The sequence below is a fragment of the Phoca vitulina genome, unplaced genomic scaffold (assembly GCF_004348235.1).
Source record: "Phoca vitulina isolate PV1807 unplaced genomic scaffold, GSC_HSeal_1.0 scaffold1, whole genome shotgun sequence".
Classification (NCBI taxonomy): domain Eukaryota; kingdom Metazoa; phylum Chordata; class Mammalia; order Carnivora; family Phocidae; genus Phoca; species Phoca vitulina.
The window spans coordinates 12,051,214-12,071,850 of record NW_022589704.1 but is presented as its reverse complement, the minus strand read 5'-3'; the positions used below and the strand labels follow the sequence as shown (position 1 = coordinate 12,071,850).

The window sequence follows — 20,637 nt, the reverse complement described above, 5'->3', positions numbered from 1 at the left end:
CACAAGGAATAAATGTAGAGAAAAGCAAACATACTAAATACTTTTCCAACAGAATTTTCATACAAAATTTCAGAAAAGGATGGGTATTATGCAGTTTTGCATAACAATGCTCAAAAGAAAGAGCCTTAATACCCAGTGAAAATTACTAACCTTAACACTGCAACATGGGCTATGATTCATGAAACCAACACACACATGTGGCCCAACACACAATGGCAGCCATACCTTTGGCCAATCCCGGTCTTTCCCAGGGCCCCCCAGAGGTATCACGTACTCCGCACCCTCTTTCCCTCGTTGTCATCTGTAGCAGATCTTGACTTTACATATGAGACCATCTCTTCCAAGCGGACACATATCAGTTTCAACTCCTACTTCCTTCTCTTTCATATACTGCCCTATTACAGCAGAAAAATCTGACTTTGCTGCATTTATGAGTCACAAGGTAAACATAATCATGACTGATAAGCCATGAAGAGTGCAAATGACGTACTTCCATCCAGGCAGAGAGATTGTGATGAATTTTAAGGTAAAAGTGTGTGTACAAATGAATGTTGTCTACCTCTCCAGTCCATGAAGTGGGCCAGAAATCCCACTCTTGTCCCATCTCTCAGTGGGTCTCATTTGTCCCCTGGGGAAGCTGATCCTTGACAGCTTTCTCCCTCAACCAGTCCCAGAGAAAAGAAGCTCTATAAGGGCCTGAATTAGCATCTGTTTTCTTTTCATTTATAACTCCAGAATTTAGGAATATGCCTGGTACTCCGCAGCAACTCACGGACTACTTGTTGCATTAATGAACCAGAACATTCTCTCACGTCTGGCCTATAAACATTTAACTCTTTGGCAATTCCTCACCACTATCTTTATGAACAGTTACAATTTCTTCAAATGTCCAGGTTCAGTAATTACAACAGCTTAATTATGGAATGAGCGGAAAAATTTCAGACAAGTACTCACCAAGTGTGAGGTAGCAATAGTGTAGTTAAAAACTCTCTGTCCCCCTGAATATTCAGAATATGATTCTGGTCTACAGATAAATGAAGTACTGGCATACTTCCCATACTGTGATTTAAAAACATATGGTCCCACATTCATTCAGTATCTACAACAAACAGTATCAACCAAATGCCAAACTCACTACACTAAGCATTCGAACTTAGTCACCACACTGGTGGAGAGAGAAATAGCGCTGTGAAGTGTGCAAGACTGTTGAATCTCAGATCTGTACCTCTGAAACAAATAATGCAATATATGTTAAGAAAGAAAAAAAGAAGAAGAAGAATGTAGCAGGAGGGGAAGAATGAAGGGGGGGAAATCGGAGGGGGAGAAGAACCATGAGAGACGATGGACTCTGAAAAACAAACTGAGGGTTCTAGAGGGGAGGGGGTTGGGAGGATGGGTTAGCCTGGTGATGGGTATTGAGGAGGGCACGTTCTGCATGGAGCACTGGGTGTTATGCACAAACAATGAATCATGGAACACTATATCTAAAACTAATGATGTAATGTATGGGGATTAACATAACAATAAAAAAATTAAAAAAAGAAGAATGGCTATAAAAGGTGACAAACTAGTTTAGAATACACATTCTATCACTGTGGCCATCAAAACAGCCCAGCTTCCATGAAGTGTGGAACCAGAACACAGGCAAACAGTCTCCTATCTTGGCAAGTAGGTTCAACTTCCCAGACCAAGGTTAACATTGTAGCTAACAAGTGCCACAGTGGCAAAATGCATTCATGTAAATTTAATTCCTTTTCCCAGATCTTACTGGTACTTTAGTAGAAGGGCTAACTAGCAACCTTATACTCAAGAGGAAGAAAAGGCATGAGCATAGGGGACAAATTAGAAGGGGACTCTCCAAATCACACACTGAGTAACTGGCCTCTTTTTTAAAAATAGAGGTAACTATGATACAATAATTATTTTTCAAATCATTTTCTCATCACTTTTGGTATCTTTAAGCCTCAGTGAAAACACTAAGCTCTGACCTACATTAGTAAACTGCAATTAACATCAGAACAACTCTACTATACTAGTAGAAGAAAAATTGGTAACAGACTGTTGGAAGCAGAGAAATAAAACTCCTCAAAATAAGGCAAAGTTTCCGTCAACCTTTAAAAGAACGGTTTGGGGGAAACAGAGGAAGTATCCCAGGATTTCAGACATAGGAATGAGGCGACTAATTAATTTCACTGGAGCCTGCATTTCCAGTCCTATCAGATTGCAAGAACTCTTGTCATTTTGTTTGATTATGTTTAATATCATGTGAAATCTGAATTTGAATTTGATTTTAAGATTTTATTTATTTATTTGGGAGAGAGAGAGAGAGAGAGAGAGCACACAAGGCAGGGGCAGAAGGAGAGGGAGAAGACTCCCCGCTGAGCAGGGAGTCCAAGGACATGGGGCTCAATCCCAGGACCCTGAGATCTTGACCTGAGCCAAAGGCAGACTGACTAAGCCACCCAGGTACCCCTTGAATTTGATTTTTAAAATATCCAGCGAATGAAATGGTTTGAGGTACCCAGAATATATCCATAGCATTGTTTCTGTTTGGGACTTTTCTAAAGCTATCCTCTGCCTTGCTTCAACAACTATCCTCTGGACTGTTGATAAACAAGTTTTTAATTTGGCAAGGGCTCGGGGTCCTCTCCTCCTCAGACACTGGCGTCTGCTCTCAACACACTCACAATTTTTATTAGCAAAGAGGGGTGGGAAATGAGTAACTAGAGCAAGGATGGGGGTTTCCATCCCTGCAGGAAGGGGTAAACTTTTTGAAAGCAAGGAGGGAGACAGGGCGGTAGGTGTACTTGAACCCAGCCAATAACATACTCTAAATGTTTTCTTTGATCATTTAAATGTATTGATTTTACAATGCAAATGCAATTTGACTTACTTCCCATGGAAATGCATTCGCAATTCTAGGAAGCTAAGCACTCTTACCTTCCTAAATACCTCTGCCACTATTTTTTAAAATAATATTCCCCAAGCCCCCCCCCCCAAACGAAGACCAAAAGTCTTCTTATCTAGTGAATAACTATAAATCACCTCAATTGGGGTAAAGAGGGAGGAGTGGAATGGGGCTCTATTCTTACAGAACAGACACATTAATTTCAAATGCACCTAAAAGTAGCCATTGAATTAAATCGAATTGGGTGGCATGGGTTTCTGTTGTGTACTTGATAATGCAAAGAGGCTTTCCAAGAGCCCATCTAATACAGCGTGCTGGGAAAGAGGCTTTGAAGACACAATAACATTCTTCCAGCTTTCAAGCTAGAGGCTAAAAGCACGAATGAACCATTCCCTTTTCCGACTTGAGACACATTCCTCACCCAGTTCAAAGGCCCGAGAATCAACAACCCTGTACACTGTCTGAAGGTTGCCCTTGTAGGAACTTGTGAGGGACCAAAGGCTCAGGCTGCAAAATATTTTTAAAGACCTAGTTTTAGGAATGTAACATTTTTTATTGGAATGCAGTTTCCACTCCCTAACCCTCCTCACCTCCAAACACACACACACACTCACACACACACACACAGAGACAAGTTTAGGCAAAAGGGAAAGTTTTCATTATAATCCCAACGACTTCCAGGGTATCCTACCAATGGAAGTAAAATATTTTCAGAAGTCAAGTCATTACCCATTCTTTAGAAAAACATGTAATATTTATATTCCTTAATCTAACCAGAGGGAATGGGATCAGCTTTGAAAGGAAGGTATTGTTAAATGTGGTTCAAAGAGTGCCTTGGCATTGGGAAGGGGGCAGAAAGGGCAAGCCAAAGAGGAGCTGGGGGGTGGGTGGGAGCTGCCAAGATCAGGATATAAATACACCACTCAACGGGCCCCTCAAAACCCTTTAGGGACTCCCTTCCCTCCTCCCAATATGACGTATGTTACCCAGTGTGTCGATTTTGTTTTGTTCTGTAACCTCAGGAACGTTAAGGCATTCGAGGTTCTGGTGTAGGAAAAATGTAAATACTGGCTGGTAAGAGATCTGAGACAGGGTTCAAGAAACCACTACCGTGGCTTTGAGTGGGATACTGCCAACCATCTGCATTTGCTTCCCGAGAATCAGCAGCTCCGCATTACCAGAGTCCCTATCTGTGCTCAGGTGGGAACACGACTTTCAAACCACTGAAGTCTTTGGCTCCATTTCACCCACTGCTCCCCACCGCTCCCCACAAAAAGCCTCATTCTCTGAGCAAGTGCTGCTCTGGTCCAGCTTGCTGTGTATGTGGAGAAAGGGCAGGCAGTCTTGGCGAAGGGACGGAGGGAGGATGGTACAAGATGCCTGATGTCCCGTGGCTCTGGGCTACTTTCTAGCACCATATTTCATCTGCAGGCCTGTGGGAGCTGCCTGAACACGGTGTAGTCCTCTAGCCTCGGGCAAAGAGCATTAACTATTTTCACCAACCACCAATGGCACTAAAAATATAGACGACAATCTCTGGTAAGAAACCCCAGTAGTCATTGTTCACATTTTCCTTAGAGGTGAACTTCCAGATTTCACTCATTCCATAAGAGGCCAATCTCAAGAGGGAATCAAACTCTAAAGAAAGATCTGAATCTGTGATATAAAAATCCTTGCCATCCCTTCAGGAACCTGAATGACAGAACCACATTATTTACTATTTTCTCAAATCATTTCCTGTCCCCACATCTTGCAGTAATGCAATTCATTGTTTCCTTCTTTGTTCTCTGCCTTCTACAAGCACAGGGAAGACTGGGACACACCTATTTCAGTCCCCAGTGCCTGACTCACAGTATGAACTCAATAAAAGTTTACCGAGACAATATAAGCTTTCATGTTTCTCAAAGGAAAATTAGAAGGAAAGAAGTGATAGCACCAATACGAAGGAAATCACTGATATTTCATCCAAAGCTAGGAATATTCATTATAAACATTTAAGAATAACTTTAGGCGTTCAACATGCAACCAATAAATGGTCAATGATGGTATAAACAACTGCATTTATAAATACACTTGTACAATGTATAAATCAGACACAATGGCTTCTCCCATCAAGAAGAATCTATTTTTCTATCCCTTGAAACTGGGCATGGCTTTGTGACTTGCTTTGGACAACGGGATAGGAGCAAATGCGATATAAGCAGAGGCTTGAAAAATACTTGTGCCCCTCTCTCACTGCTGCTGGTTGCTCATCCAAATACTATGTAAAGTTTGGATTAGCCTGCTGTGGCTCAATCAACAGCAAGCACCAACTGACAGCCAGCATCATCCACCAGACAAGTGAGGGAAACAGTCCTAAACCAACCAGCCCGCAGCTAACCATCCAACCGTCCACGTAAGCTTTCCCAGGTGAGACAGGCACTCCCCACCCTGAACACAGCCTAAATCACCAACCCTCAGAACTGCGATCTAACAAATGACCGATGGTCTAAGGCCATGGGTTTTGGGGTGGTTTCTTACAGATCAAAGCTAAATGATGCATACCCCTAAGAAACCAGCTTGTTTCATAGATTAAATCCTTTAACAGCTTTCTTAAAAGTTTCTGCAGGTTGTTGAATTTCAGTCTTCACTCCAGATGATCTGGAAGAAAACTGGTATTGTTTTAGCATATTCATATTGACAGGTCACCAAAAATGATACAATACTGATAATTGTGATTTAAAGGTCATCTGTTATCATATTCTTGAAAGTTTCTATTTTGTAATGATAACTACTCCATCCTATTCACACTGTACCTAGACCACAATCAGCAAGAACATCAGGGCATCAATTATAAATGTTTTTAACTATTTGAGTTCCTCTCTGGTTCAAAGTAGAGATTATCTCAGTCATACTCATAGTAACACACATCTCCTTAGGAGATGGAACAGATTCTCTAAATTCCACTAATTTCCTCCAAAGTTATTAATACTTGGAGTGAGAGGAAGTCACTAAACAATTTATTCTATTATTTACATGCAATTATTATGACTAAAATAACCCGCTCCCAGAATTTGAAATCGTTTTTGCCATTCTTTCTGCTTATTCCAATAGAAAGCTTTAATTCCTCTGAACTCTCACAAATAGGAGACCTTGGTGACCAGAACGTCTTCAAAAGGCTCCTTAACCTTTATAGTTAATCCTACCACACTATATTAAGAACTAGTTATTCACTCCCGTGGAGGGGCAGGGAAGTGCTGACATACTTCAGAAAAACAGGGGAGAAAACAGAGCAATAAAGACTCACACTTGGACACCTTTCCCTTCACAAATGCTTCAAAATTAGAAAAGCAGATCATTTCCTAACTAATGCTTTCCCCCCATCACTGGGTTATACTAGATGATGCTTTTTTTTATAACCTGAAGAGTCACAAGAGGCATGGGAAATAAAGAGTACTTTTCTCTTTCCTTTTAATAAGCAAACAAACAAAAAAGCAACGAGTCTACTGTAAGAGGTATGCTGCATGCTGTGTTCCTTCAGTGCAAAACGTGGGGATCTGAGCATGTTCTTCCACGGAAGACTCTAAGCAATTGGGCATTTCACCAACTCTCTATTACTAAGCTTCAAAATTTATGAGCAGTTCATCTCTGGAAACATAAACAAAATCCAGCATCGATGGTGGCCTCTGAGAAGAGAAGCTGGGGAACAAGAGTGGGAAAGAATCTTATTTTTCACTTTATACCTTTAAAACATTGTTTTAAACTACTTATAGCATGTGCATTAATTGCCAACACCAAAAAATGAAAGAAAAAAGCTGTGAATAGACCCAGCAAGCTATCATAAAACTAGGTGGTCTTAAAAAAAAAAATGCTTTTTTAGGTTTCTGTAAGAAACTACTCTGAACTTAAAAACAAATATGACTGCACATCATCAAAGCGGAGAGAGTGCAAGCGAACACACTTAAAAACAGCAATGACAAAATCTCAAAGGAGGTTATACTTCCAGCCAGAAGCAAGCACAGGAACCAGAGGTCAGAGGGTTAAAGCCTTTCACTACTAAAAATAAAAACCACCCACCCAAAGGGGAAAAAAAGTTCTCCAATGATAGAGCTTCTAGGATGGAAACAAAAGACTACAATTTCTTTTACAGCCCCAATATTCACCCCATGCTTCCTACTCATGAACTCCTGTTCATTTAACACCTGGACACCTCTCCTGACTGCTTCACTTGGACAAAAGAGCCAAAGATTATCTTTTTTTTACTTCTTGCTAATATTATGTTTGCCAGCTGAATATCTAAACAGGGGCCACTCTTCCAAATAGTTTCAAGAGGCTCATGAGCTATTTAAGTAAGCTGATGTTATTGCCAGCCAGGAAGCCAGGGTTAGAATGATTAAGAAAACCATAATACTTTGAGGTAGATGGGCACTTTCACCCAGTAAGTATGTGAAAAATGCTTTCATGGATTACATATCCTGAATCTTGATTTTTTCCCCCAGATAAGTTGTGCCAGAAGAAATTTGGTAATTACTTGGATGAACTCCATTTACTATCTTTTTCCCCCCCTCCATTTCCATGTGTCCACCCCTATTCTCTTACAACAAAATATGCATTATTGGAACACAATAGGTGTTCATTGCTGTTTACTGAAGAAAAGAGGAAATGGGACCAACATGAAACTGAGGTCTGGGGCCTATTTGACTGAAGGCAGACCATTCATGTTGAGGTTGGGAGGCAGGTGGCCTCTGATCTTGTACCAGAGAAGCTAATGTTCTTCTGATTGTTCCCACAATCCCTAAAATTCAAGGGTAAGTGTGATTATTTCCAGTATCCTAGCGAGCCCTTTAAATAATTTTAAAATAAACAGGGACACCATCCTTAGAGAATAATAGATGAATAACAGTGGAAGACAGAGCAATTACTGAATATTTTGGAGACCTTAAACTAACTGCTATATTTTTATAAATGTCTTTCTTATATTTTTGCCTGTTTCACATGGATCTATAACCTTCCTAGAACTAAGAATCATGACTTTCTGTGCAAAATAGAATTTGTTTGCCATGCTATATACGTTTAAAGAAAAAAAAGAGAGAGAGAATGTTTCTTTAATCATTTCAACAAACATAACACAACTATCAATTTCTCAAGATTAAGTGAAACTGTTCAGCAACATGACCTAAATACGTCAGGGCTGATCAGAGAACTCGTATCAAAGTATTTTTCGGTTAACAGAAAATGGGGGAAAGTTTATGAGCTTGGGTTTACTGGCATCTTCTTCAGGCCAACCAATTAGCATCCAGTGTATGTGGGTTTGGTTCAAACAGGACCAGGGTGGAGGGCAGAAAGTGACACAGAGTGGGGAGCAAACAAAGGAACAAACATGGAAGGGCAAAAGGAAAGCAGTGAATACTTACTTAGTAAAACGTTACTCAATTAAACATTCAGGGTAGGGGTAATAAAACCACAAAATTTCCTCTCTGCTTGAAGACAGATTCGAAGATCCAATTAAAATTATAGACTGACCAACATATTCAATTCTCCTGCCATCATGAATGAAAATGCAGAAAGGGACTTGAAAAAGAAAAGCTGCCTTTTAAATACAAACACATCATTTTTAAAAGCTCTATTATTCAAAGATCACTGGCTCATTGAGGAAGCACAAATAACATTTATCCAACCAACTTTATTTTAACAAATAGATTATAACAGAGCCTGCAGCAAGAATATTATTAAGATGGAAAATGTTCCTTTCTCCACAGATGACAGTACCTTATACTCATCTAATCCATCTTCTCCCTTTTTTCTGTGAATCAAGAATGGGAGAGATGCTACCATTTCCACAATGTCAGACAAGAGCACGATGTCAGACAAGAACATTTCCTGACCATCATTTTAAAAAGCTTTACAGTAACTTTTTTTTGCAACTATTTCATATTAGTTAGAAATTAGCATACTATTATACCATACACATATTAGAGTGTAATTGTATTAGATTAAAATTCAAAGTGATTACAGCTTCCAAACATGTTTCAATAACATTTTAAAAAGTGCTTTTTAGAGTTTTCCACGTAGCTACGGACTTGTAAGGCAGGGAATAAATCAAGTACATAACTGTAAACGTGGTAAAGAAAGTTACAGAATCTTTAGTGTGAAACTGACTTCAAACTGAATTCATGAGACACTATTTTACTTGAATACAATTTCCAGTAACTCTGTAACATGAGGAAATCATTGGGAAAATAGCTTTAAAACAAAACCTTACAATTGCGAAGTGTTCCATTATCCTAAAATTACCAACCCACCAAAATAAAAGGAACCATTTATATACTATACAGCTAAGAAATATATATGATTGTAGCAGAAGGACTGGAAAAGAATAAGTCGACGAAGTTCTGAATGAAAGAGTCAATAGACTATTCTAATGCAATCCACACAGAGCTACCCAAAGGGTCAGAATTTCTGAATACACTGGCATCTTGACAGCCAAGATAATACTAGGTCAGCAAAGCAGGATACAGCTCAACTAACAAATCAAAAATCCTAAACACAAAAAGCTGGACAAACACTCATGCTGCCGGCAAGAGAAATATTGAGCTTTTTCACACACCTGACAGAGAAAACTGAAACCAAACAAAAAATTGTGGAAGACTTCTTATAGTCCTCAGTTGGCCTCTCAGATTTCCTTGTTATTCACTCAAGTGGATATACCTCACTGAAGGAAGGATTCTGATGGTACAAATGAGAAACATTATCCATACACAGAACACCTGAAGAAGAAGGGGTGATTTCTAATTGAAGACAGAATAATGTCATAGACGTGGATTGGTTAAAGCTTGACCTGTATCCTGGGGTGGGATGCTTCCAACAGTTGACCTTAGGATGCAAGGAACTAGCAGTTGACTTGCATTCTCACACACATTTAATGTTTTAAAAGGGGAGGAGAGGGAGGAGCCCAGTTCAGTCTAGAGAAGGTTCCAAAAATTTAGACTTGTACAGTCTGGAGGGTTTGTCTTAAGGTCTGTTAAAATCTGCTCCCCTCCAAACCAGAAAGGTTAAAATAAGTCCTGAATCAAACCATAAAGAGTGATCCAAAAGCTAGAACAGGAGGAAACAGAATATTCTAATACACTTCATTATGACCCTATCAACAGCTTCTTCAGAAAGAATCCTCATTACAACTGACCCATTAAAGAATATCATTCTCTCCAAAATATTCCTATGTTTAGTGCTGCAAAGGAGGTCAGAATAATTTAGAACAAAACTCTCAAGTTACTGATGAGGAAATAGGTCCAGAGAAATTAAGTGACTTGCCCAAGGTCACTTAGCTAATGAAGGGCACAGGCTGTGTTACAACTCAAGATCTCTGGCTCCCAGGAACTGCTTTTTCCATTGCATCATTCAAGATAACATAAAGCTATTTTCCAGGAATTTTGATAAACAAACAAACCAAAAAAAAAAAAAAAAAAGTAAAACAAAACAAAATAAAAAAACCAAACAGCAGGGAGCAGGGGAGGCATGAATTTTTGAATTCCAAGTCCCTTACAGTAGTAGGCAATATAACAGTATTTATTGGGGGGGGGGGGGCAGAGAAATGATTACAATATGTGGAATTTTCTACGGATTTATTTTTTACCATAAAAAGCTACTTAAACAATGTCAGAGATTAAGAAGATTGTTCCAAGTTTTCTGGAACAACAGAGAAACTCTCTCCCATAGCTCAGAAGCTGCATGAGGCATAGCATTTACACCAGGGCAGTCCTTCTGCCTTACATTTACACCTATGGACAAACGTTGGCTTTGGGGCTTATGATTCAGTGATGCATGAGGGAGGCTGGCTGGCAAAAAAAGACTTACTGGAGAGGGAAAGGGGAGGGGGGAACACCTCCATTAATTTCTCTCTTACTTTCCTTTATTTTAGAAGGGAAAATCAGAACAAATTTTCCATCCCGTAAAGTAATACATCACATAACGTTGGTTATTTGAGGCCACAACACAAATCTAGCAAGCTTTCAGAGAGTTAGCCCAGGCTGCCCTGATGAGCTTTCACTTGGTCTGTCACTGGTCAAAAAAACAAATCTGGTTTTGAGAGCTTAAGCAGCATTTCCTCCAACCTCAGTACCAAACTCTACCCAGGCCCTTGCAATGAATCTCTAGATTCTCATGATTTGCAAGCTATATCCGGCGTTTTCATTTCACTGTGAGCTCCCCTGGGCCTAGAAGGGTCAGTTTTTGTTGATCTTATCTGGCTCCAAGCTTTGCAAACTGCAGCCGCTCGATATATAGTGTTGACCCTAATACAATTTCCAGCCAAATGAGTTTTTCCTGAATGATCCCCAAACAGTTCCAGCCAGGAACTTGTGTTTCCTTTTTTTTTTTTCCCCTCCTCCTTCCCATTAGTAAGGGACATAAATGTTAGAATCTTGAGCCAACCCAATCAATCCTACAACCACGTGCTCGTGGATTTCCAGACAGGAAGATGAAGGAACGTGGCGTCGTAGTAAACCGTAGTAAAGAGAGGAGGGAAACAAAATGGGGCACGTCACATGGTCATGGCCTGGATTTTTCTCAATTAAAAATAAGAGGAAGTGTGTGTTTCCGGCCTCTGTCAGTGGGCTGGTTGGACTTTCTCATTCTTAGGATTCTGGGCTGGATGCACGAATAAGGCTGAGCGCATAACATCCTCTGGGAGGGGAGTAGGAGGGGGTGCGTATTTGGCTCAGTTCCACAGGCACTAGAGGGAAGAGGTGGAGGGAGAGAGTTGGGAGGGCTGATGGCCCTGACGCCCAGCCCCGGGGGCCACCGCTGAACCCAGCCCCCGGCCCCCACCCCATCCCCCGACCCGAGGCCCCACCCCGCGCCCTCGGCAGCGCGGCAGATACTCGCGCAGATTGGCTCTGGCCGGAGCCAATCAGGACCCGTCCGCTCCGCCCACTCAGAGCCAGACCTGCACGGAAAGGACGGGGCTCACCAGCCTCCGCGGACCACGCGGCGGGGCGGGGAAGGGGCCAGGCAGCCCGGCGCCTCCAGGCGACCGGAGGTGGGCGGGGTGGGAGATTTGTGAGGGCGGCCTCAGCCCCGCTGCAGCTTCCCCAACCCCCGGCTAAAGGGGCTTGGAAGAGGGAGGGGAGCCAAGTGCCAAATAAATAGGGAGGAATGCAGGAAGCGGAGATGACCCGGGAAACGGGAAAGTGCCAGAGCTGAGACGGTATGCGCCAGACAAAAAAAAGGCCACACAGGGAGGGGAAGGGAAGGAGGGAGGAGGAGGGAGAGAGGAGAGGTAGTCCTGGGGGTACGGAATCCTTGAAATCACAACAAGGAAATGGAGTGAAAGGAAGGGAAATGCCCCCCCTTTTTTGGGGGGGGCATAACAAAATGACAAAAAAATAAATAAAGGGAACTTAAACGGGGCGGCTTGGGTCTGTGCCTTTGCCAAAGCCTGCTCTATCTGTCGGAGCTGCAGTTTCAAAACAAAAAACAAATTTGAGGTAAAAGCTGGTTAAAGATAACTGGGCTGCTGTGTCCTTTCTGTCCTCTTGGGCTCTCAATCCACTCTCTGCAGAGAGTAGGCCACAAGGACTGCGAAATTCTGAAATGGAGAAAAAGAGAAAAAAAGACATGGCCGGAAACATGAAATAAGAGGTGGGAAACAAAGGGAATGGGAGAAGGGGATGCTGGAAAACAAGAACTCAAAATCAGAACGAAGTTAGAGGAAGCACAGGTGGACAAAAATTGGTCACTGGACATGAGGTCATTCGGAAGGACAAGCACCAGTCCTGAGCACCTGAGCTGCGTGCGTCACTGATGTTCTCCTTCAACAGTCAGTGAAAAATACTAGACAAGCCTCAATGTTTAAAATGAGGGGTTGGGAGAAAGCACACACCCCTTCTAGCTCCCCATTCCGTTCCTGTTTCAGGCTTTACCGGAGCCATGCACAAGAGAGGCAAAGATAGGAATTTCTGAGGAAGTTAGGAAAAGGATGTTTTCACAACTAAAATACTCATTCCTAGGAAAAGTTGTTTGCCAAGGAAGGTCGGATTTTTTGTTTCAGATAATTGACGATCAGATCACATCTTTAAACTCAACAGGGCAAAGGAGGGAGAATTCAGGATGGAAGGGTGTCAAGTAGCATTTGTGCCTCATTTAAAACACACTGCAAACACCTCTCATCTCTCCATCTACAGCTTACAAAATACACACTGTAGAATTTTTCTGCCATGGGGCTGCCCAAGCATGGTGTATTGCTTACTCCAAGATTATTAGGGATATGATTATAAGTTTATTCCAGAATGTTACATTCTCCCTAAGAAAGCTAAGAATAGAAGATCGTTTTGCTTTGGTTAGTTTGTTTTTAATGTACCTTCCACATAAAGAGGACTTTATTTTAAAGCTCCTTTAAGAGAGGAAAACTCTATTTGGTCATCAATTTCTTTCAGAGCAAAATATTATTTCTTCTCTCTATATAAAGAAACCTGTTCAAACTAAGAAAACAGGTGAGGAAAATTTATTGTTTCTTAGCTTCTTCTTTCGTCTTCTCTAAAATGAAAATTTTGGCTCTGCTGGGTTTGTTTCCTACAAATCCTCATTACTTTATAAATGAAACATTTTGCAACATAAATGGTTAAAGCATTAGAGGGATTCACATTCCTTAGAAAGTCATTTTTTTTATCATTTAAAAATAACCAAAGTTTTTAACTTTTGATGTTGACAAATATAATTAAATCTCTTCTAGTCAATCACGAAAATAAACACTGACTGCTAATCAAATAATGCTTTCTATATCATCTCACCTAAAATCTTAGTCTGAATGTGTACCTATATCTTGTTCCAGAAACCAGCACATGATATGGGTCAAATATTAGAAGCTGGTTAGAATCAAGGAGACTGAGACTACCTAATAAAGAAATACCTACCAAGAGGAACCCAATGCACAATTTCTTATGAATGGACACATATTTAAAAGCTCATTCTATGAAGTATACATCAAAAAGACTATCACAAGATAATCAGTTTGTCAGAATAAAGTGTTTCCAAATGCTGGAAACTTCTGCACTGCCAACTCATCACATTATTTGCAGACTATACTCTCTTCTTCCCACAATTATGACCACCAGAAAACAGGCTCAACAGAATGAAGGACAGGCAAATTTCCTATTACAAATGTTTTTCATTTTCAATAGAGCCTTAGCCACAGAAGACGTAAAGCCAACTTTCAACATGTACTGAGGTGTCTATTCCAGCACTTAAAGGCACACAATAAATGCTCTAAAAATGGAAGAGTACTCCTAGCCTTTACGTTAGTGCAAAACAAAACCAAAGCTCGGCATTTCCCTAACATAATACTCCTTTTCAAAGTAAAAATGTTAAGTAATTTTACAGAAGATATACAGTAGCCCCCAAATGATCTGTGTGATGTCTCCCTGCAGGCCTTTGCAAGAACAGACAACTGTAAGGCAGACACGCTGGGATGAATTTCCTAACTCTTCACTAATAATGGGTCCCAGACACATGCAGACTTTACTGCAGACCCCGTGCAAAAAGCAGCCACGCCTGTGAGGTGGTGGGTCAGTGTGTGAATAATATTTCACAAATCCTGGGGCGCCTGGGTGGCTCAGTCGGTTAAGCATCTGCCTTTGGCTCAGGTCATGATCCCAGAGTCCTGGGATCAAGAGCCCCACATCAAGAGCCCCACATGGGGCTCCCTGCTCAGGGGGGGCCTGCTTCTCCCTCTCCCTCTGCTGCTCCCCCTGCCTGTGCTCTCCTGCTCTCTGTCAAATAAGTAAATAAAATCTTAAAAAAAAAATTTCACAAATCCTGGTTCAGGAGCAAAAAGAGAATGTCACCCATAATTACTTTCTACAGAGAGTCATAAATAGACAGGTATTTCTCCCTAAATATGTCAGCCTAAACAAGCTCTTACTCCTGAATCTTTTTAGGGCAGCAAGAATAAAAATTGATGTTTCCACTGCTATTTATGTTGCCTCGGTACTGTGAAATCACAGAATTAAAGTACACAGAGCAACTTGATAAGATCACCCTTAAGAGCTCCAAGAAACTATCTGAAATGAAGGGTTTGGATCAGCCCCTGTGCTAACAAATATTTTTGTAGAGCTGTTCCTTCTAGGGACTGACCTAAATATATAGTCAAAAGAAAACTTCAGTAAAGAGAACAAGGTTGTTATGTATGAACTTCACAAGCCTCAGAACTGGTATAGGGTACATATTTTGAAAATACTACAATAAGTACTTCACTTGGGAGCCTCAAATGAAAGGCCTCCTGGGCCGAGGCTCCAACAGGTTTATTGACAGTCAGCCAAGTGTCCTGGTGGGGGGGAGCCCCTTGTGTGCCCTCCCCTCCCCCATGCTGTGAAAGCACTCCCTAAGGAAGCAGTGGGAAGGAGAGGAAAGGGGCCTAGGCAAAGAGGAAGAGAACTGCAGCACAAGGTTAAAAGCAGTTTTGTCTTCTGACTTTGTCACCATGAAACGCACCTGCTGTGATGTCCAGTTGAGCTACTGGAGGTCCTCTGGCTGCTTCTGGAAACTGATGCTGGCATAGGCGCTTAAATCCTCGCTGGAGCGGCTGCTTGAGCGGCTCTCCCTGCTGCCCAGAGGCTGATGAGGGGGCGGGGGCAGGGGCGGTTGAGGGGGGCGCTCCTGAGGGCGCTGTTTGAAGTCCTTGACCAAATCCAGGTCTATGTAGTTAAGCCCATTCTCCAAACCCCCAGCAGCCCCGCACACCTGGGCCGGCTCCTTGGGGGCTCCCCCGAGCTCCCCAGGCCTCAGCCACACATTCTCAAAGGAAGCAGAACTGTGGCGTTTCATATCCTCTGTGCTGCTGCTGCCAGCACCGCTGCCCCCTACAGCAGCACCCCCTCCAAAGGGCACTGCGTTGCCCGCCCGGGTGGCACTCGGTGTGGAGGAGAAGGTCTCAGAGCTATGCCGCCTCCGGCACCCTTGTGGGTCCGCACGGATCACTTTGGCACTCTGCGTACGGTTGGGACTGAGGTTCACCCGGGTGAAGGCGCTCACGCCCCCAGGTCCCTGGGGGCCCCCCAGAAGGGAAGAGCGGGCCACCAGCTCCCCTGCTTTTTGAGGCGCGGTGGGGGAAGCAGAGGCTGCAGAGGATGAGGAGGGAGCGGCCGCTGTGGCCCCTGGAAGGCTGGCCTCCTCCACAATGCCTGTCCGCATGTCGGCATAGCTGATGGGGGCAACTGGTGAGGTGTCCACGTAGCCCTGCCCAGGACAGCCCATCTGCATGGTCATGTAGTCCCCCCGGCTGCTGGGCACTGCCCGGGTAGGCCTGCACATGCTAGCAGCCCCGGGAGGTGCAGGGCCCGCACTGCCTGGCTGGACCCCAGCACTCTCCTGCCAGGTCGCCCTCCGGCCTGGCCCCAGGTCCATGTTCATGTATTCCTCGGTGCCAGTCTCGTCCTCTCGGGGAGCTGGCTGGAGCTGGGATGGGCACCTGACAGAAGGCGAGCTGCGGGAAGCCACAGGACCAGATAAATAAGCTGGCTGATCACTCCCAAATTCAATATTCACATATTCGCCGGGGCTCTTGGGCTCCGGGGGAGGGCGCAGCAGGGGCGGGAGCTGCTGTTGCTCCCGGACCCGAGGTAAGGTGCTGGCCTTGGGGTCCCCCAGGGACAGCCTCGTGGGCCGAGCCAGGCGGCTGTGGGTCTGGGCAGCTGTGTCCACCTTTCGAGGCAGATGGGGCTGCAGGACCTGATGGTGGACATGCGGGAGGCCAGGATCCGGCCTCACCCCACAGTATCCCCCGCCCAGGCTGTCGCTGCTGGTGGACGAGGAGGAATCTTCCGCCGTTGTAGCATAGAGAAGGCGGCCAGAGCTGGAGGAAAGGCGGAGGTGCTGGTGCCGAGCACCCTCCTCCAGCTCCCCAGGCCGCTGGGTGTGCTTAAAGGACCTTGGCAATGAGTAGTAGGAGAGAACTGGCTTGTGCTGGGGGTCCTCCGGGCCGTAGTAGCAGTCGGAGGGGCTGCTGGTGTTGGAGTCCCCCACTGGCGACATGTTCATGTAGTCACCAGTACAAGACAAGAGCTTGCCACTCCCGCTCTCCATGGGCAGTTTGGGATGCGGCAGGGCGTGAGCGTGGTGGCCCCCTACCCCATTTGTCCACAGCTTGCCGTAGCTGCTCCCAGAAGGGGCGGCGCTGCTGCTGGGTCCGCCTCCAGTGTCCGGGGAGCAGCTGCTGCTTGGGGACATCATCATGTAGCCATTGGGGTCCACTCTCTGGGGATGGCGTCTGATCGGGTTGATGATCTGCTGTGGCGCCGACACGCTCTTGGGGCTCATGGGCATATAGTCGCCACTGCCCTTTCGGCTGCTGGGCACTAGCGCCACTCCTGGGGACATGGGCATGTAGCCATCATCCGTGTGGAGAGTGGAGGAGTCTGGGCGGTGGTGGCCCCCACGCCTCTCCAAAGGGTGCATTTCCAGACCCTCCTCAGGGTAGGAGTGGGTGGGCACGAAGGCAGAGTGCCGGTAGCCAGGCAGCCGGCCTCCACTGCCACCTCCTGGCGGGTAGGGAGGCATCATCATCTCTGTGTATTCCTCAATGGAAGCCACAGACGACTGGGATGGGGTCTTCTGGTGGGAAATGGTAGGGGATGTGCCCGCGGAGTGAGTCCGCTTGCGGAACCGATTATCCAGTTCTGCAGCACTGGCTGCTTCATCCCCAGCCAGGGCTGGGCTCGTGCCCAAGCCAGCTCCTGGGACGCAGCGGTGACCGTTGCCACCCCGAGGCAAAATGTAGTGACCATTGGGGGCGGTGAGGGTGGAGGACCCTTTGCCTCCCATGCAGATGTAGTTGCTCAGCTCCTCCTCACCGCGGGCCGGTGGCGTGTGGCCCAGGGAATCCGGGGTGACACTGCGGAAGGAACTTCGGAAATCGCAAGGGCTGGAGCCGTACTCATCGGAGGAGATGAAGCCGCCATCGCTGGGGGAACCCGACACAGAAGCACTAGACCGCCGCGGGAAGAGACAGTCCGAGGTGGAGCCGTGGCCGCTGGTGCTGCTGGACGACAGGCTGACCGGGCTGGTGGCGGAAGGCGAGCAGCGGGAAGAAGGCATGGGGATGGAGCGGCTGTGGTTGAGAGGGGGGTGCAGCCGGGAGCTGCCGCGATGCCGGTGGGCGTGGGTCCTGTTGGTGCTGGGACTCACGGGGCTGCCGTCCACCGAGGCCGGGCGGGACATGGTGCCTTCGCCGTCGCTGGACGCGCGCACACGGAAGGAGCCCTGCTTGCCGCCCACCATGCTGGCCGGTGAGGTGGCGGTGATGCTCTCGGTCCGCGAGCGGCGCGTCAGCCCCACCTGGCTGGGCGGGGGGTTGTTGAGGTGGTGCCTGCGCAGGGGGACGCTGATGGGGTTGGAGCAGTTGGAGGAGGACTGGCTCTTACTTCGAGGACGGAACTCATCGCTCATGGCCCGCATGGCCTCCAGGATGGTCTCGTGCATGTTCTGGGCAACCACAGAGTCATCCACCTGCATCCAGAACTCCCCAGGTCCTGTCACTGCGGAACGGCCCACTTCGATGAAGAAGAAGTTCTCGGAGTGGCCGCAGCGTCTGATGTTCATCAGCTGCAGCACCACGGCCGCCGCCTCCGAGTTCAGCTTCACGAAGCTGATGGTCTTGCTGGTCAGGCAGAGGCGGTAGATGCCAATCAGGTTCTTTGTCTGACCCAGGCCCTTGGGTTTCAGGATCACCTGCCAGACCTCCTTGAACGCAGGTCCTGGGGGCACGTCCCCGTAGCTCAGGTCCTCCCCAGCCTCCCCAAGGCCCGAGCTGCCGCTGCAGCTGCCCCCGCCGCCTCCTGCCCCGGGGGCCGTGGCCCCGTCGTGGTGGCCCTTGGCCCGGTTGTGCAGCTGCAGGAGGGCCTGGTACCAGCTGTCCTGCTCGGCCTCGCTGTCCGCCGCGATGGCAAAGTGCTCGTCCCGGGTGTAAAGGGCCACCAGATGCTTGTTCTTGGAGTCCGCCCGCTTGTTGATGTTGAAGCAGCTCTCGAGGGGGATCGAGCGTTTGGGGGCGCTCGACTTGTGCCGCCACTTCTTCTCGTTCTCGTAGTACTCGAGGCGCGCCGGGCCCCCCGCCTCGCTGGCCGCCCGCAGCACGAAGAAGCGCTTGTGCATGCTCTTGGGTTTGCGCAGGTAGCCCACCTTGCGCACGTCCGAGAAGCCGTCGGTCTCCGGAGGGCTAGCCATGCTGCCGCCGCCACCGCCGCCGAGGAGAGGGAGGCGCCGAAAAACAACCGGGTGGGGGGCGGAGGCTCCTCGCCGCGGCCCCGCACATGCAAACAGGGCTGGAGACTGCCGAACCCCCGACTCCGAAAACCACGCCGCCCCCCGCGCTGGGGAGGGGCAGCCGAACGGGGACGCAGCTGCTGCGCCCAGGAGATGGCCTCGGCCGGAGTTTACGGGCGTTTCATGCCCCGGGGGGGAGGCAGTGCGTCCAGGGTGAGGGAAGCCCGGATCCTCCGAGAACCAAGTCTCCTCGCAGCCGCCGCGGCCAGAAAGGGGCGAAGATGCATCTCTCGCCGCCCGGGCTGGAGTCTGGCGCAGGCGGGCGGCGGCGGCCGGGGGGTCCCCGCGTTGCCCCTCCAGGCGCGCGCGCCTTCCCTCCTGAGTTCCCCTCTGGAAGTAGCGATTCCCGAGGCAAATTAAATATCCTTGGGCAGGGGGAGGCGAGCTGCCAAGTCCCAACGTTGCACGGGGTTCTCCCTCCTCCTCCTCCTTCGCCTCCTCCTCCGCCTCCTCCCACCCCCCAACCGCCCCGCCGCCACCAGCCGCCCAAATACCAGCTCAATCGCAGAGACCGCGGCGCTGCGGCTGTTGCTGCTGCTGCTGCCGCCGTCCGCGGACGGGTCTGCTGCAGCCCCCATTCGGGCCCATCTCGGCGGGCGGAGAAAGTGCCTTCTCCACGCAAAACGCTACTGGGCAGCCGAGGGAGCTGGGGACGCGCCGGAGGGACAGGCTCATCCCTGCCCCTCGCTCCAGTCGGCAGGGGAGGAGGGGAGGGGACGAGGGCGGGAGGCAAAGAGGGAGGTTTGGGAAGGAGTCGGGGAAGACGCCTCTTCCCCGGGAGGCGCTGCCTCTGCAGTTACTTCTCCCCTCCTCCCTCCTCCTCCTCGGAGAGTTGCCGAGAGCCCCAACCAAAACAAGCGGCGGCGTCTGGCTCTGTGCGCCGGCCCCCGCCGACCGCGCCGCCGTCTCACTCGGAGGAGAAAAACACGTGACGGAGCCTCCGCGCTCCGCAGCCCGGCCGCCGCCGCTGCCGCCGCCACCGCCGCCGGGAGGCTCCCGCCCGGGTCTCTACATTCCCGGCCGAGCCCGCCCCGCGCCCGCCCCTCTCCGCCCCCCGGCCGTGCCGCAGCGGCGCCCGCGCCGGGCCCAGGAGCAGCGCTTGGGCAGCGCCCCTGCGCGGCCGCCCGCCCCGGCGCAGAGCCGTCCTCCGCGCGCGCCACCCGCGGCGCCCCCGGCCCGCAGGAATCCCCGCCGCGGGTGCGGGCGGGTGTGTTTGGGTGGCTACCCGAAAGCACGAGGGGAGTCTGGGAAAACGGCGGCGGGGGGGCGAGCTCGGGAAGACGCAGGAGTGAGGGTGGGGGGCGGCGGGGGGGCACTGCGGCTACGGGGCCCTGAGTGGGAGGGTCCGGGGAGGAGGGGGCGCGGGAGCTGGGCTAGATCTTACCTAACAGGTAAGATCGACCCCTAGAGAGGGAGGTTTCTAGTCAAGCCTTTTT

General features: G+C 47.8%; 1 protein-coding gene across 1 annotated transcript in view; it reads right to left on the bottom strand.

Moving 5' to 3' along the window:
- IRS1 (insulin receptor substrate 1) overlaps positions 1-19,125 on the bottom strand; it is a 62,936-nt gene extending 43,811 nt beyond the window's left edge. The window contains exon 1 of the mRNA XM_032401055.1: positions 15,374-19,125. Within this exon, the coding sequence (XP_032256946.1) occupies positions 15,395-19,102 (3,708 nt within the window). The 5' untranslated portion in view covers positions 19,103-19,125 and the 3' untranslated portion in view covers positions 15,374-15,394. The remainder of the gene's footprint in view (positions 1-15,373) is intronic.
- Between the last annotated feature and the right edge of the window lie 1,512 nt (positions 19,126-20,637).